Source organism: Onychomys torridus, chromosome 5, assembly GCF_903995425.1.
Source record: "Onychomys torridus chromosome 5, mOncTor1.1, whole genome shotgun sequence".
Classification (NCBI taxonomy): Eukaryota; Metazoa; Chordata; class Mammalia; order Rodentia; family Cricetidae; genus Onychomys; species Onychomys torridus.
In genome coordinates this window covers 135,882,021-135,896,290 of record NC_050447.1, presented here as the reverse complement: position 1 = coordinate 135,896,290, position 14,270 = coordinate 135,882,021, and the positions used below count along the sequence as shown (strand labels likewise).

Genomic DNA, 14,270 nt, shown 5'->3' with positions numbered 1-14,270 from the left:
TAATCTCAATATCAACCATAGAAGATCTGGAGGTCTGTACAGACAGGCAGTGACGAGGAGGTCATGTGGCTGGGTTTACAACCAATGAGAAAACAGAACAGAAAGTCTATAAAGAAGATAGTCCTATCTTGCAGAGAGGAAGGACAGCAGAAGCAGTGAAGGGTAAGGTTTTCTGCTCTTGCTCTGACCTCGTGGTTTTTAACTCTGCAATTGGTTCTGTGTTTCTTATTTAACAAGATGGTTACATCTACAGTCAACTAAAACAACCTGAGGCTTAAGAGACAGTTTCTATATGTAAAAGTGGAATATCACAACATTTTTAATATTTTGTGTTTAGGTTATATGATGTTATTTAGTAATAATGTAAATATATCTAGTCATATAAAAATTAGTTACTGAGAATATTGCAGAAAAAGTATATAAAACTTTCTGTTACAAATATCATCTCCTATTGCCCCAAACCTTTCTCTAAATTTGTTTCTTTCTTTTGGGGGACCCCCTTATGGATCATTCCCAAATGATTTAATTTCTATGAGATTCCTCCAAATACAGACTGATCCATAGAGGTAGAAAGCAAGATCAGTAACTGTTTGGGGATGAAGGACGGTAAGGTACAGGAGAGACAAACTACAAAAGGTGCAAGGGAACCTGTGGGGAAGGGGGATCCATCTTGGGATAATGATCTTGATTGTGGTGATGATTTCATAGATGTACACAATCATCACAACTTACCAACTGTATACACTAAGTTTACTGTATATATGCCAATTATGCCTTAATAAAATGGTCTAAAAATAAAAACAGAAAAAGTACCCATCCCAAAGAATAAAAATAAAAATTAAAATTAATCTTGTTAAAAATAACTGAAAAGTCTCAAATGCAGGTTTAAGAGCTGACATACACCCACTGAGTGAACTGAATGAATCACTCAGTTACCTAAAAACCCAGGTTCTATTCTCAAACAGGCATTATTGATGCTCTGAATGAAGTCAATCCCTAAACACCTGTAGAGTTCCTGAGGCAAATAGGACAAGATTCTAGTACTTACAATACTTGAAAAATGTTGTAATTTGGGGAAAACTTATTTTGAATTTGAAAGATCACTTTGAATAATATTAATATTTGGTATTCTCTCATAGAGATGACTTTTGAGTCCTGCAAACCTTGTTTCTGCAGAAGGGAATGGGGGGGGGGGCTGTAAAAAAACAAAACAAACAGGATCCAAGAAAATATCCTCCCCCACTTGTAGCATGAGTCTTAACAGGTCTTATTAATAAGAACAAACCTAAGGCCAGTTATTGGAGTGAATGCTGGAGAAGATCAGAGAAGCAGAACAAGCCACAGTTACCTCACCTTGCTAGCTCCTCAGATGGTCTTGTTTCCTCAGACTGCAAGCTTCTGAGTCCTCATCCCAATGGCTCTCAGCTGAACTGTGTTGCTCCAAAGCCTGAATGCTAAACCAGCCAAATGCTTAACTAACTCTGGTGCCTGGTTTTCATGCCTTATATATCTTTCTTTTTCTGCTATCACTCCCTGGGATTAAGGATTGGATTTCTGGGATTAAAGGTGTGTGTCACTATGCCTAGCTGTTTCTAAAGTGGCCTTGAACTCAGAGATCCTGCTAGCTCTGCCTCCCACCACCGCCCAGCTTCTGCTATGGCTTGCTCTGACCCATTTTCTAGGCACCATTTCTGGCTCTGTTCTAGTGGCTGTCTGTTCTCTGACCCCAGATAAGTTTATTTCGGGGAACACACAATATTTGGGGGGAACACAATACCACATCCACTTCTCTTTTTTCTTCCCCCTCTCTTCCCCATCTCCCTGCCCCATCTCTGTGTAGCCCACTGTTTTGTGTTAGAATGCTTGTCTTTTAATCTCCACAGGTGAAACTTGAATACGTGTTATTTTGTACCTATGCTTTACCAGGCTTTTGGACCATCAAACAGGGACTTGCAAATGATGGGTCTTCTACTACGTAGGGACAAATATAAAGAAGCTGCTTTATGACACACAGGTCAATGTCTTGATTTCTCTTTGATCTTTTAGAGACTCAGAAGGTTGGGGAGGGGAATGCACTATGCTCTGAGGGAGAGTGGGGTAAATGGTAAGTCACAGAGATATACATGAAAAAGTACAAAATTTGGAGCTAGGGAGATAACTCACTAAAGTACTTGCCATGCAAACATGAGGACCTGAGGTGGATCCCCAGTCTCCTACATAAAAACCATGTGTGGTGGCAAGTGCGTGCGATCCTAACCCTTGGTAGGTGGAGACAGGAGGATCACTGGGGCTGGGTAGGCAGTAAGCCTAGCCTACTTGGCAAGACCCAGGCCAGTGATAGATCTTATCTCAAGAAATAAGGTGTCATTCCCGAGGAACAAGTACTCATACCACACACATACATACAAACACACACACAAATAAAAAGTTTAAAGTCACACCAAATGTTCCAAGACCAAATAAATAAAGGGTGGTTTCTGTTTCTCTACGAATTCTACCTGACTACATAGAAGTAGGTCCTGAACCTGTCATGCTGTGAACCCGAGAAAGTAACTAAGGTCACTTTGTCTCAGCTTTCTGCAGTGTGAGACAGGAAGATGCCAGTGTCTGTCTGCTGTGGAATAATCGTTCTGTACACTGTGAAAATGTGTTGCTCTCATTGTTAATAAAAAGCTGATTGGTCAATAGCTAAGCAGGATTTTTGGGGCAGAGAGAATGCTGGAAGAAGAAGAGTGGAGTCTGGGGAATCTCAAGCCAGGCACAGATGAAGCAACATGGGAAGTTCATGGATGAGGTAAACGAGCCTCAGGGCAGCACACAGATGAATAGAAATGGGCTCATTTAAGTTGTAAGAGCTGGCTGAGAGACAAGCCTAAGCTATTGGCCAGGCATTCACAATCAGTAAGTCTCTATGTGGTTATCTGGGACTGGATGGTGGGACAGAAAAGTCCACCTACACCTGTCCTGTATGGGTATTAAGTTAAATGATATAATTCATGCAGGCCACGGAAAACTTGGCTCATAATAAACATAAGTGCAATTGTTGTTCCTTTGTCCTTCTAAATGTATCTGCGCAAAGTTGTATGTAAAAGGTTCAATATTGGAAAAAAAACCAACCCCATTATTTGTTAGTAAGCCTTTCTGTTTTTTTGTTTTTGTTTTTTGTTTGTTTGTTTGTTTGTTTTTAAGACAGGGCTCTCTTGTTTTGTAGACCAGGCTAGCCTCTACCTCCAGAGTGCTGGGACTGAAGGTGTATGCTATCACACTAGGCATCTTTCTGCCTCTTACACTCTTCTGTACATTTGTCTTTTCCTCTCCCACCATTCAAGAATTTATTTTATATATATATATGTGTGTGTGTGTGTGTGTGTGTGTGTGTGTGTGTGTGTATTTGGTTTTTCAAGATAGGGTTTCTCTGTGTAGTTTTGCTTTGTGCCTTTCCTGGAATTCGCTTTGGAGACCAGGCTGGCCTCGAACTCACAGAGATCCGCCTGTCTCTGCCTCCTGAGTGCTGAGATTAAAGGTGTTCGCCATCGCCACCTGGCTTTATTATATTCTTTTAATTAATAATTTAAATTTCATGTCAATAATGATAATTTCTTCTATAGCTTCCTTTTACTTGCCTTTTCTATTTGCTTGTTTTCTAAGTTATATTGTCCTTTTCATTCACTTTCAATCTTTTCTAATGAATTAATTTAAAAATCGAGGCTGGAGAGATGGCTCAGAGATTGCTTCCTAGTACCCACTGCACTGGCTTACAATCACCTGTAACTCTAATTCTAGGGGATCCAAAGTCCCCTTCCAGCCTCAGTGGACATCACATGCACACAGTGCACATATACACATACAGGCAAACACTTAATACACATAAAATAAATCTTAAAAAAAGAAATTAAAATTATAAAGTGAGAACTTAGTGATCTACAGTGATTTCACTAGTACTTATTTCTTAAAACAAACAAAAAAAAACACCTCTTTTGATTTTTTTCATGATAAAATACATGCAACATCAAATTTAGTCATTTTGAGCATACAGTTGAAACACAAAAAGTAGATTCAATGCTTTGGAACCAATATGATATACAGACCTTCCTCATTTCAAACTGAAATTACTTACCAACCAAACAGCAATTCCCTAGTCTCTGCCCCCCAGTAGCTGGCAGCCGCCATTCTACATGGTATGTATGCATGTGAGAGTATGTGTGGAGATGAGAACATCACAGGCATTCCTTAGACACCATCTTTTACTTGAGACAGTCTTTCACTGGCCTGGAGTTTGCCAATTCAGCTGGGCTGACTAGCCAGCAAGCCCCAGGGATCCATCTGTTTCCATGTCCCTAGTATTGGGATTACAGGCCAGCTCCCCCATGCTCAGTTTTTTTGTTTTACATTGGTTGAGGAATCAAAGCCATGTCCTCAAGTACTTTCCTGAGGTTATTTCCCCAACCACTACCATTCAACTTTTCTCTACAATAGGATTATTCTTTGTGTAGTATAATAGTAAAACAATATAGTGTGTGTCTTTTGTTTTCAGGCCAAAAAAAAAAAAAATGTAGCCTTTCTTTGTTGCTGATAATCTATTTTAAAAAATTCAGCTCTTCACCATTGAGTATGATGTTAATTTTTTATAAGTGGTTTTTATGTGAAGATAATTTCCTTACACTCTTAATCTGCTGTGCTTTCTATATGACGAAAGGCTGTTAAATTTGTCAAATGCCTTTTCTGCATCGAGATAACTGAGCACTTTTTTTCCCCTCACTTATCTATAGTAGAATATTATTTTAAGGTGTGTTACTTTTGTTTATGTTGTATCTGTTTAACTCCATGTGTTACTGTGCCTGTCTAAAACACCTGATGGTGTGATAAAGAACTGAACGGCCAATAGCAAAGCAGGAGAAAGGATAGATAGGGCTGGCAGGCAGAGAGAATATAGAGAGGAAGAAATGTGGAGGGAGAGGGCTGGGAGCCAGAGGAGGAGGAGGAGGAGTCTAGGGGTCAGCTGCCCAGCTACACTGCAAGCCATGGAGTAAGAGTAAGATTTACAGAAGAGAATGGGAAAAGCCCAGAGGCAAAAGGTAGACAGAATAGTTTAAGATTAAGCCAAGCTGAGGCCAGGCATTAATAACTAAGACTGAGTCTCTGTGTGTGGGGTGTAGGTCAGTGGTGGAGTACTTGCCTAGCATGTGCAAAGTCCTGTAATGTCAAGAACTGGAAAAAATAAAGTAAAATGATCATACATTTTAACATTCTAGTAGAAAATACAATCTAGATGAAAGAAAAAAAAATGGCCTTTTGTTGAACCTGGCTTCCTACAATAGCAGTACATGCTCTTAACCACTAAACTATCTCTCTGGACTCTCATATTTCATAAATCTTATTTTTAGCCTTCTACCTCTTTCATATTTTACACATGTCTCATAATAAGTATATACCTGAATGTAACTTTTCCATTGTATCACCATGCCCTTTTTTCTTTTTAGAGAGTTCTAACCTATTCAAATACACACACACTCATGTACATACACTCACAGAGATATACACGAGCATATAAATAATGAAACCATAGAGCAGTGGTTCTCAACCTTCCTAATGCTGATACTCTTTAATACAGTTTCTCACATCATAGTGACCCCAACCACAAAATTATTTTTGTTGCTACTTCATAACTGTAATTTTGCTACTGTATGAAATCATAATGTAAATATCTATTTTTCTGTTAGTCTTAGGTGACCAATGTGAAAGGGTTATTATAATCCCAAAGGAGTCACAACCTACAAACTGAGAATCAATGCTATAGTTTCACTCCATCTGCGGAAGTAGAATGTGTACAGAATGAGGACTAGTGTTTCCAAAGGGTACCAAGTGATCACTATTCCTTGTTCTTATAGTTGTTGTCCTTTAATTTTTTTTAGCATTTAAAAATATCATTGTTACAAATTTTGAGAACTGATCAGGATACTGTTTCCTGAAAGGAAAGACAAATACTAATAGTTCCTCTTCCTGAATAATCCTAATACTTCACTAAAATTACATGAAGTTTCAAGTCTTATCTATTGATATTTTTATACCATCCTCTAGTATTTGGGAGAATTTTTCCTTTATAATTTGCATGAAGCCTCTGGGCCACACTGTCAATAATTTTTAGCTCTAACTATATACACAGAACCTTCTTTGGCTATCACTGATCTGTTTGTTGGCTTGAGCACTGCTCTCAGGCTGCAGCGGTACATTCCTGAGTTCTCAGGTGTCAGGTTGCTTTTAATCTTGCCTTACATACTAATGTGTCAGTCACTGATCACAACCACAAGTCAAAGTAGTTTTCTTTTTCATAAGGTCATAACTGTAGCCACAGACAAAAAGTCCGATCTGAAGAAGTGAAGCTGATTTCCATTTATTGCTAACTTGATTTTTCTTTTGGGTTTTGCTTTTATAAATCCTCTTATTTCTCACTCTAGGGTATTTTAGTCCTCTTTATCTTCAGAATTAGAAATATAACAAAGATACAGATTTCATCTCTTGGCCATTATTTGCATGAGTGTTTGGCAGCTCTTCAAAATTAACAATGTTCTTCAGACACATTGCTGATTCCTCTCCTGTCCTTCAGTCTTCTATGTTTATTTCTGGAACAAACAGATTTTTTTTTTTTTGGCAGGGGGGGCACTTTCTTTTTATTCATATTCTACATCTACTTGATTTCACTTTGTTTTAAAATATGCATCCTTTGTATCACATCACTCTCTCTATTTTATTATTCAGACCTGCTACTGAGCTTTATCTCAGCAAAGGCTTTAATTTCTGGGAACATTTTGTGCTCACTGTATATGTATTTTTCTTAGGGTGCTATATTATTTTTGTTTTATCCTTATTTTAGTCCCTCAATGCCTGACTTTCCCTGTGGCTCTTTTCTTTCATGCTGCCACTTTTATGAAAATGTCTCATAATTCTTCATTTCTCTTTTGTAATTAAAATAAAAAAGCACATGGATTACAGTGGAAAGATGGTCTGGATTCCTATGCAGGCAATAGGTTTATTCAATTACTTCCCTTATTGTGTACTATGGAGGTCTAGAAGTCTTAGTTGGCTCCACTTTGTGATCTAATTCTAACACACCAGGAACTTTTCTAACCTTAGTTTCCTACTTAATTTATGAAATGGCTCTGTAAGGAACTCATTCTAGACAACTCCTGTGTAAGTATAAGGTATAGAAAGGAATCTGCACCAGTCTCACATTACCCTCGTCTGCCCTACACCCTGCAGGCTGTCAATTCATGCTGACAGTTTGTTCTGTTCTGCAGACTCTGACTATGGTTTCTCTCTGGTGAGTCTCTCTTCAGAGTTTTCTCAAAATTTCAGGACTACTAGTAATAAACTGTCCTATTTTTCTTTGGTATTATGGTCTTATTCACATTAGTAGGATTTGGAGGTAGAAAACAAAAGGCTACTATCAGCTTGCAATTTGAATTTAGAAGTTTTGGGTCACATTTTAATACAATTTTTTTACCAGGTACCCACCATTCCTAACTATAAATAATCTATAAAGTTCAGAAGTGGTTTTAGATGACAAGAATTCACAGATCATTTACATTTTGTTGGTATTATACCTGTCAATAGCTTGAAGATCATTGGCTGGATTCCAAGTTGGATCAAATAATATAACAACATTGGCACCAACAAAATTGAGGCCTAGTCCACCAGCCCTGGGAAGAAAAGGAAACCACACATTAAAATAGCATAAACTGCTAAGAGGGATGGTAGTGCATACTGTAATCTTGGCACTCAGGAGGCAGAAGCAGGAGTCAAAAGTTCCAGGTCAGTTTAGGCTAAATGATAAGACCCTTTCTCAAGCAACCCCCACCACCATCCAGAATAGAACAAACCACAGTCCTAGAACTCAACCACACCCACTTTAGTACTATATTGCTTTTTATATAAAAGTAGGTGGTTTAAACAGAAATATGCTTATACATCTGTGATATATATTCTTTTTCTACCATTCCAAGAAAATCCCTAAACAAATTGACCATTTGAATCTATATAGACAGGTTGATAGAAATCCATGCAATATGCTAGTTTTTATCATTTTTATATATTCAAATACCGTTTCTATATTTTCAAATATAATTAAAAATTTTAGTATATTCTTCAATTTTAGTATATAACTTTGACAAGTAGAAGTTATAGAAATATTTGTCCCATAAACCCAATTGGTCGCACGAGGATCTTGGTTCATAAATTTAAAATGCAATCCAGGACTGATGTGTATTCATTACACTTATGTGAGTAAATCTTATGTAACAGTGGTTAGGACCTTTCCATGGTATGAAATTTTTAGCCTTGCATTCCCTTTGTAACAGCTAATTTACAATAATGATAAAATTGTATGCATTTTAAAAGGAACAGTTACACACACACACACACACACACACACACACACACACACACACACACACACGGGGCATACTATTCAGTTCCAAAGAAAAATGAAGCTTAGAAATTTACTTGAAAATGGACTTATACTACTAAGGAAGGTCACAAAAAGAGAAAAAAAAAAACCCACATGTCCTTTCTCTCTCTCATACATGGACTCTAGCCAATAATATATGTAAACAAATGTAATTGTGGGTATGACATGAGAAAAAAAAGACCAAGAAAGGCTAAAGATAAGGAGATAAGGAAAGACAGGTACAAGTGATGTACACGAGTCATGAGAGATAATGTAAAGAAAATTATTCTTCTAGTTCTAATCTTGTTATGGATATTTAGGTTTTGATAGTGGATAAGTGCATAAAATATACTGGATACTAAAGTGAAAAATTTAATGTAAAGTTCCATAGCTTCTGTTCGAAATGCCTATTCTAATGCCTATTCTATTCTAATGCCTATTCACTAAGTTTACAGACTTTGACTGGTTAATTTTAATGTATGACATTTTTATTTTTTTACAAGTTTTTTTTATAATAAAGTTTAAACAATTAAAAAATAAAAGGAACAGTAAAACTGAAAGTCCAAGGAAAAAAGTTTGTCTTTAGTTTTCCTCCATTGTTTTTCCTAACCCTGTCTCTTAAGCCTTTTGCTCTTAAGTCCCACTGTGTCAGAAACATTACCCTACACTTAGACCATTCACACACTGATGTTCATCATCCAAAGACAAAAATTGGTAATATCCTCTTCCTTAAAACATGTATTAAATGGAAAGAAATTTACACCAACTACGCATGACACTACAAGGAGTCATGCTACATATATTCATATCTTTAATCCTCAAGATACATTTTTCCCCTGATATAGGTCTCACTGTGTAGCTCTGGGTGTCCTGAAACTCACTATGTAGACCAGGCTGGCCTTCAACTCACAGAGATCTGCCTGCCTCTGCCTCACAAGTGTTGGGATTAAAAGTATACATCACTATGCCAGGCTTTCCTCAAGATAAGTTTAAGAGCCAAACATTTTTCAGGTAAGGACAAAAGGTCTCCTAAGCAGCCTGAGTCTGTATTTAAACTGAAGCATTCTGTTAAATTTCAGTGCTCAGAGAAACTGACTTCTGTTTTTTTAAGGATTACTTTCCAGAGCTGATATCAAAAAGATTCCAGAGAAGCTGGACAGTGGTGGCACAGCCCTCTAATCCCAGCACTCAGGAGGCAGAGCAAAGTGGATCTCTGTGAGTCTGAGGCCAGCAGGTCTACAGAGCTAGTTCTAGGACAGGCAGAGAACAAAAAAAAAAATACCCCAAACAAATTCCAGAGAGACTTGAACCTCTGGGGAAAAGGTGGGATAGGGATCGAGTTTTGGAAAGAAGACAACAACAATAAAATCCCACCATGGAAAAGTTAGGGTGAACATGGGAGAGATTCAGATGCACAGCAATAGACGAGATATACGAGCATAGTATATATCTAGTAAGCATTTTTTCAACTGCTCCAGGTAGGCTCCTGATGGAGAAACCAGACATGCAGGCTATTTGTGTCTAAGAATATCTTTCTTCCATATTCTACTCTTGTACTAAGTGAATACATCATCTTTAACTATATCTTTAACAAACTACATTTTACTATTATGTATTAAGTATAATAAAGGGTCAGATGAAGTATCCACTTAACAGTGCTTCCAAGAAAACCTGGTAGAAAGATGACTAGACTGCTACACAACTCCAGGGAGGCTACCTAGAAAACGGGACCCTAGGAAAGACACAGGGATCACCCAATGACAGAGAAATGGATGAGATCTACATGAACAACCTGGATGAGAGTAGGAGAAATGAAGGGCAAGGTTTGAAGGAAGGGAGGCTTGGGGGAGCAGGAGATCCCAGCTGGATCAGGAACCGAAAGGGAGAACAAGGAATGGTAGACCATGATGGATGAGGACCACATGAGAACAGGAGTGGGCAGAGTGCTGGAGAGGTCCCCTGAGGTCCACAGTGATGCATCCTCTGTAGACTGCTGGCAGTGGTCGAGAGAAAGCCTGATCTGACCTAGTCTGGTGATCAGATGGCCAAACACTCTGAAGGTCGGGCTGGAACTCTCATCCAGTGACAGATGGAAGTGGATGCAGAGATCCTCAGCCAGGCCCCAGGTGGAGCTCCGTGTGTCCAGTTGTTGAGAAGGATGAAGGACTGTGGGAGCGTGAATTGTTGAGCCCAGGATTGGAAAAAGCATGGGGACGAAAGGCCAGACGAATGGAAGCACTTGAATTGTGAACCAAAGGCTATGGAGCCCCCAGCTGGAGCAGGCCCTCTGGATAAGTGAGACAATTGAATAGCTTGGACTGTATGGGAGGCATCCAGGCAGTGGGACCCAGACCTGTCCTTAGTGCATGAGCTGGCTGTTTGGAACCTGGGGCTTACACAGGGACATTTTGCTCAGCCTGGAAGGAGGGGACAGGACCTGCCTGCACTGAATCCACCAGGTTTAAATGAATCCCCAGGGGAGTCTTGGCCCTGGAGGAGATGGGAATGGAGGGGAGGGGCTGAGGGGAAGGTGGGGGTGGGGGGGGGGGGGAGGACAGGGGAACTCATGGCTGATGTGTAAAATTAAAACAAATATAATTTTTAAAAAAAGGGAAAAAATTTTTAAAAAGAGCAATATCATAATGATGCCAACTTCCACCAAAGCCATTTATAAACTCAATGATTTTAATTAAAAAAAAAAACAAAAACAAACAAACAAAAAGACCTAATCCCAGATGGGAAGGATGATATAAATACAGTACTCATCTATAAAATTCTCAAAAAAATTAATTCCAAGAAAAATGGCAGATGAGTCTTCTTTAAACAAATTTAAAGAGCAAGTATGAAAATCCAAGAGTTAAATTACTGATATTCTAAAGAGGGGGAGAGATTTAGAGAAAAGTGAGATTGGAAAGCACAAAAAATTTTAGATTAAAAATGTGGTTGTTTCAAATAAAATTATCTACAAGACTGAAAACTGACATTCTCACAGACCACAGAACAAGTAGTACAAAATATGAAATATCTGATGTAAAGAACACAAGAGATACTACTGTAAAACTGGGAAACTAAGGCCAGCCAACAAAACACACACAGTCTAAAACAGTGGTTTTCAACCTGTAGGTTGCAACCTTCCTTGGAGGTCGCATATCCGATATCCTGAGTATCAGATATTTACATTATGATTTATAACAGTAGAAGAATCACAATTATGAAGTATCAATGAAGTAATTTTATGGCTGGGGGTCATAACAATATGAGCAACTGTATTAAGGGGTCACAACATTAGTAAAGTTGAGAACCGCTGGTCTAAAACAAAACAGCAACCACAAAGTAGAAGAAAAGGAAGCCATTTAAAATAAATCATAAAAAAACATTTCACTGAGATGGAGAAGACATGCTTTCAGGCTGTGGTACAACAAACAACCAAGACCCAAGGTAAGACTCAGTATCTCTGCTAAATTTCAGCAGATTTGTAGAGGAAGAAAAACTCTTATGAGCCCCGCAAGAGGATGGAGAATCAGTGGCATTTAATGACACTAAATACCAAACAATGCTGTGAGGCCTTCAAAGACTTGAAAGAGAATTATTTCCAATCTAGAGTTCTAGAGTTGGCTAAAGTATGAATTCAAAGGGGAAGGCAAATAAACGACATTTTCTGTATTCAAGGGTGCAGAATATTACTTTCTGTACATCTTGGCTTACAAAGTTACTTGAGAAAACTTTCCAAGATAACAATGGGGTAAATTAAGAATGAAGATGGCATGGGATATGGGTAAAGGATTCAGTGCAATAAAGTAGTGAAGAAGGCTTAACACGACAGTGTTACCAGGCCTAGAAAACAATATACTGCATTTGAGATGATGTGACCAAAGGTTGCTAGCAGAAAATCTTGAGAATTCAGAGGACTCAACAAAAGATAAAATGAGAAAGGGAAAAATTGATAGAGGGAAAAAATGGGACAAATGGGTCATGACTGAAATACAAAGTGAACTCAACTGTGTAAATATAAAACAATGGACCAAGTATTAGAACAGAGAGCTTTTTGGCTGCTGTTTGCTTATATCCCTTGAGCTGGCTGAAAGGTAACACACAGAGAACTTAGCTTAGTTCTACTTAATCCAACATTAAACAATGTTCAGAAAATTATAATGCAAATGTTGGGTTTTGATCTCCAAATTTTAAAGCTAACTTACGGATACTAATCTAGTTAGTTCTGCAGGAGTTAAGAACAGTAATAGCCCCAACAAAGTAAAAGACACAGTAGTTAATAGATACAGATAAGAGGCAAAGGTCAAAGAAAGGGTGGGTGTGTCCCTTATGTAATGGCTTATGCCAAGAATTATGTCTTTAATTCAGTCATACAGAACTTTGGCCTTGGTCAGGACAGATAACAGAGCAGAACGCATAGGGGAACCACACAAGTGGGGAACAACTGGTCTCCAAAGCATTTCCATCAGGAAAACAAAATGCAAACCTATAAAATATGTAAAGAAACCATGTACCAGAAGCAAGAGCCTGAGAAAACAACCTGATGATTAGTATCCCCAAATACAAAACTGAATAGAGTAAAATCACACTAATAAAAAGATTTTAGAGGCTGGGTGTGGTGGTGCATGCCTTTAATCCCAGCATGTGGGAGGTAGAAGCAGGTTCAAGATCAACCTGGTCCACATCAGGCTAGACAGGGGACAGAATGAGATTCCAGTCTTAAAAAAAAAATTAAGCCTTGGAACCTGAGTCTGATTCCCTAATCCAGAGGTTTCAACCTGTGGGTCCAGACCCCTTTAGGTTAGAAGGACCCTTTCACAGGGGTTGCCTAAGACCAACAAAAAATACGGATATTTACATTACAGTTCATAACAGTAGCAAAATTACAGTTAGAAGTAGCATCCAAAATTTCATGGCTGGAGGTCACCATAACATGAGGTACTGTATTAAGGGGTCCCAGCATTAGGAAGGTTGAGAACCACTGCTCTAATCCTACATAAAAGTAGGAAAGTACTGACTCTACAAAGGTATTCTTTTACCTCCAAATGTGTACCATGGCATAAGCCTTCCCCAACAATTAATAAACAAACAAACAAACAAATAAATTTTGATCCTAATTAGTTTTATCAATGAAAACCCAGAGTCAGATATGGAGGATGAGAGCTGAAAGATCAGAGGTAAAAAGGAGCAGCCAGCCACCAAAGACGTCTTACCTCTACAAAATCTCAGACCGAATGGGGGCAATTCTGTCTCTACGAATCCTCACACTGAATGGGGGGCTGAGATTCTGTCTCCACCTCCCTAGTGCTGGGATTAAAGGCCCGAGCCTCCCAAGTGGGATCATAGTGTGTGCTACCACTGCCTGGCCTCCATGGTTAACTAGTGGCTAGCTCCACCCTCTCATCTCCAGGCAACTTTTATTTGTCAGAACACAAAATATCACACAAAAAAACAAAATAAATAAAAAAAGATTTTTAACGATGTGATTAAAATTACTAAAGAATTAAAAAGAACAAAATGCAAATAAGGTGGTTCTATAAAACTCTAATAGGATTTCTAAAAATGAAAGTTTTTCTTTAGAAATTAGGAATGCAATGTATCTGGTATGTAGGGATTTTTTTCAGCTCTGTTTAGAAAACTGGACCTGAGGTGGTCATGAAGGTCTCTGTACTGCTGGAACCTCTGTTCAGTGTGTTTAAGACATGTCTGAGGTTAAGAACGCTGAGGTGTGTTACAGAACTTAACTGAAGGCAGTACTTATGTCATTTAATGCTTTGTAGGTAAGGACGTAGGTGAGGAATGTTTGATATCACCCCCAGCAAATGAAATCCAAAGC

At 38.4% G+C, this 14,270-nt stretch overlaps 1 protein-coding gene across 8 annotated transcripts in view; it reads right to left on the bottom strand.

Moving 5' to 3' along the window:
* Positions 1-14,270, bottom strand: part of Ercc6l2 (ERCC excision repair 6 like 2) — a 166,249-nt gene that overhangs the window by 117,112 nt on the left and 34,867 nt on the right. For all 8 annotated transcript variants that reach the window (XR_004945064.1, XR_004945065.1, XM_036189131.1 and 5 more), the window contains one exon: positions 7,602-7,697. Coding sequence is in view for 6 of the 8 variants with exons in the window: in XM_036189131.1 (XP_036045024.1) it covers positions 7,602-7,697 (96 nt within the window). In the remaining 2 variants the exon portion in view is untranslated. The remainder of the gene's footprint in view (positions 1-7,601; positions 7,698-14,270) is intronic.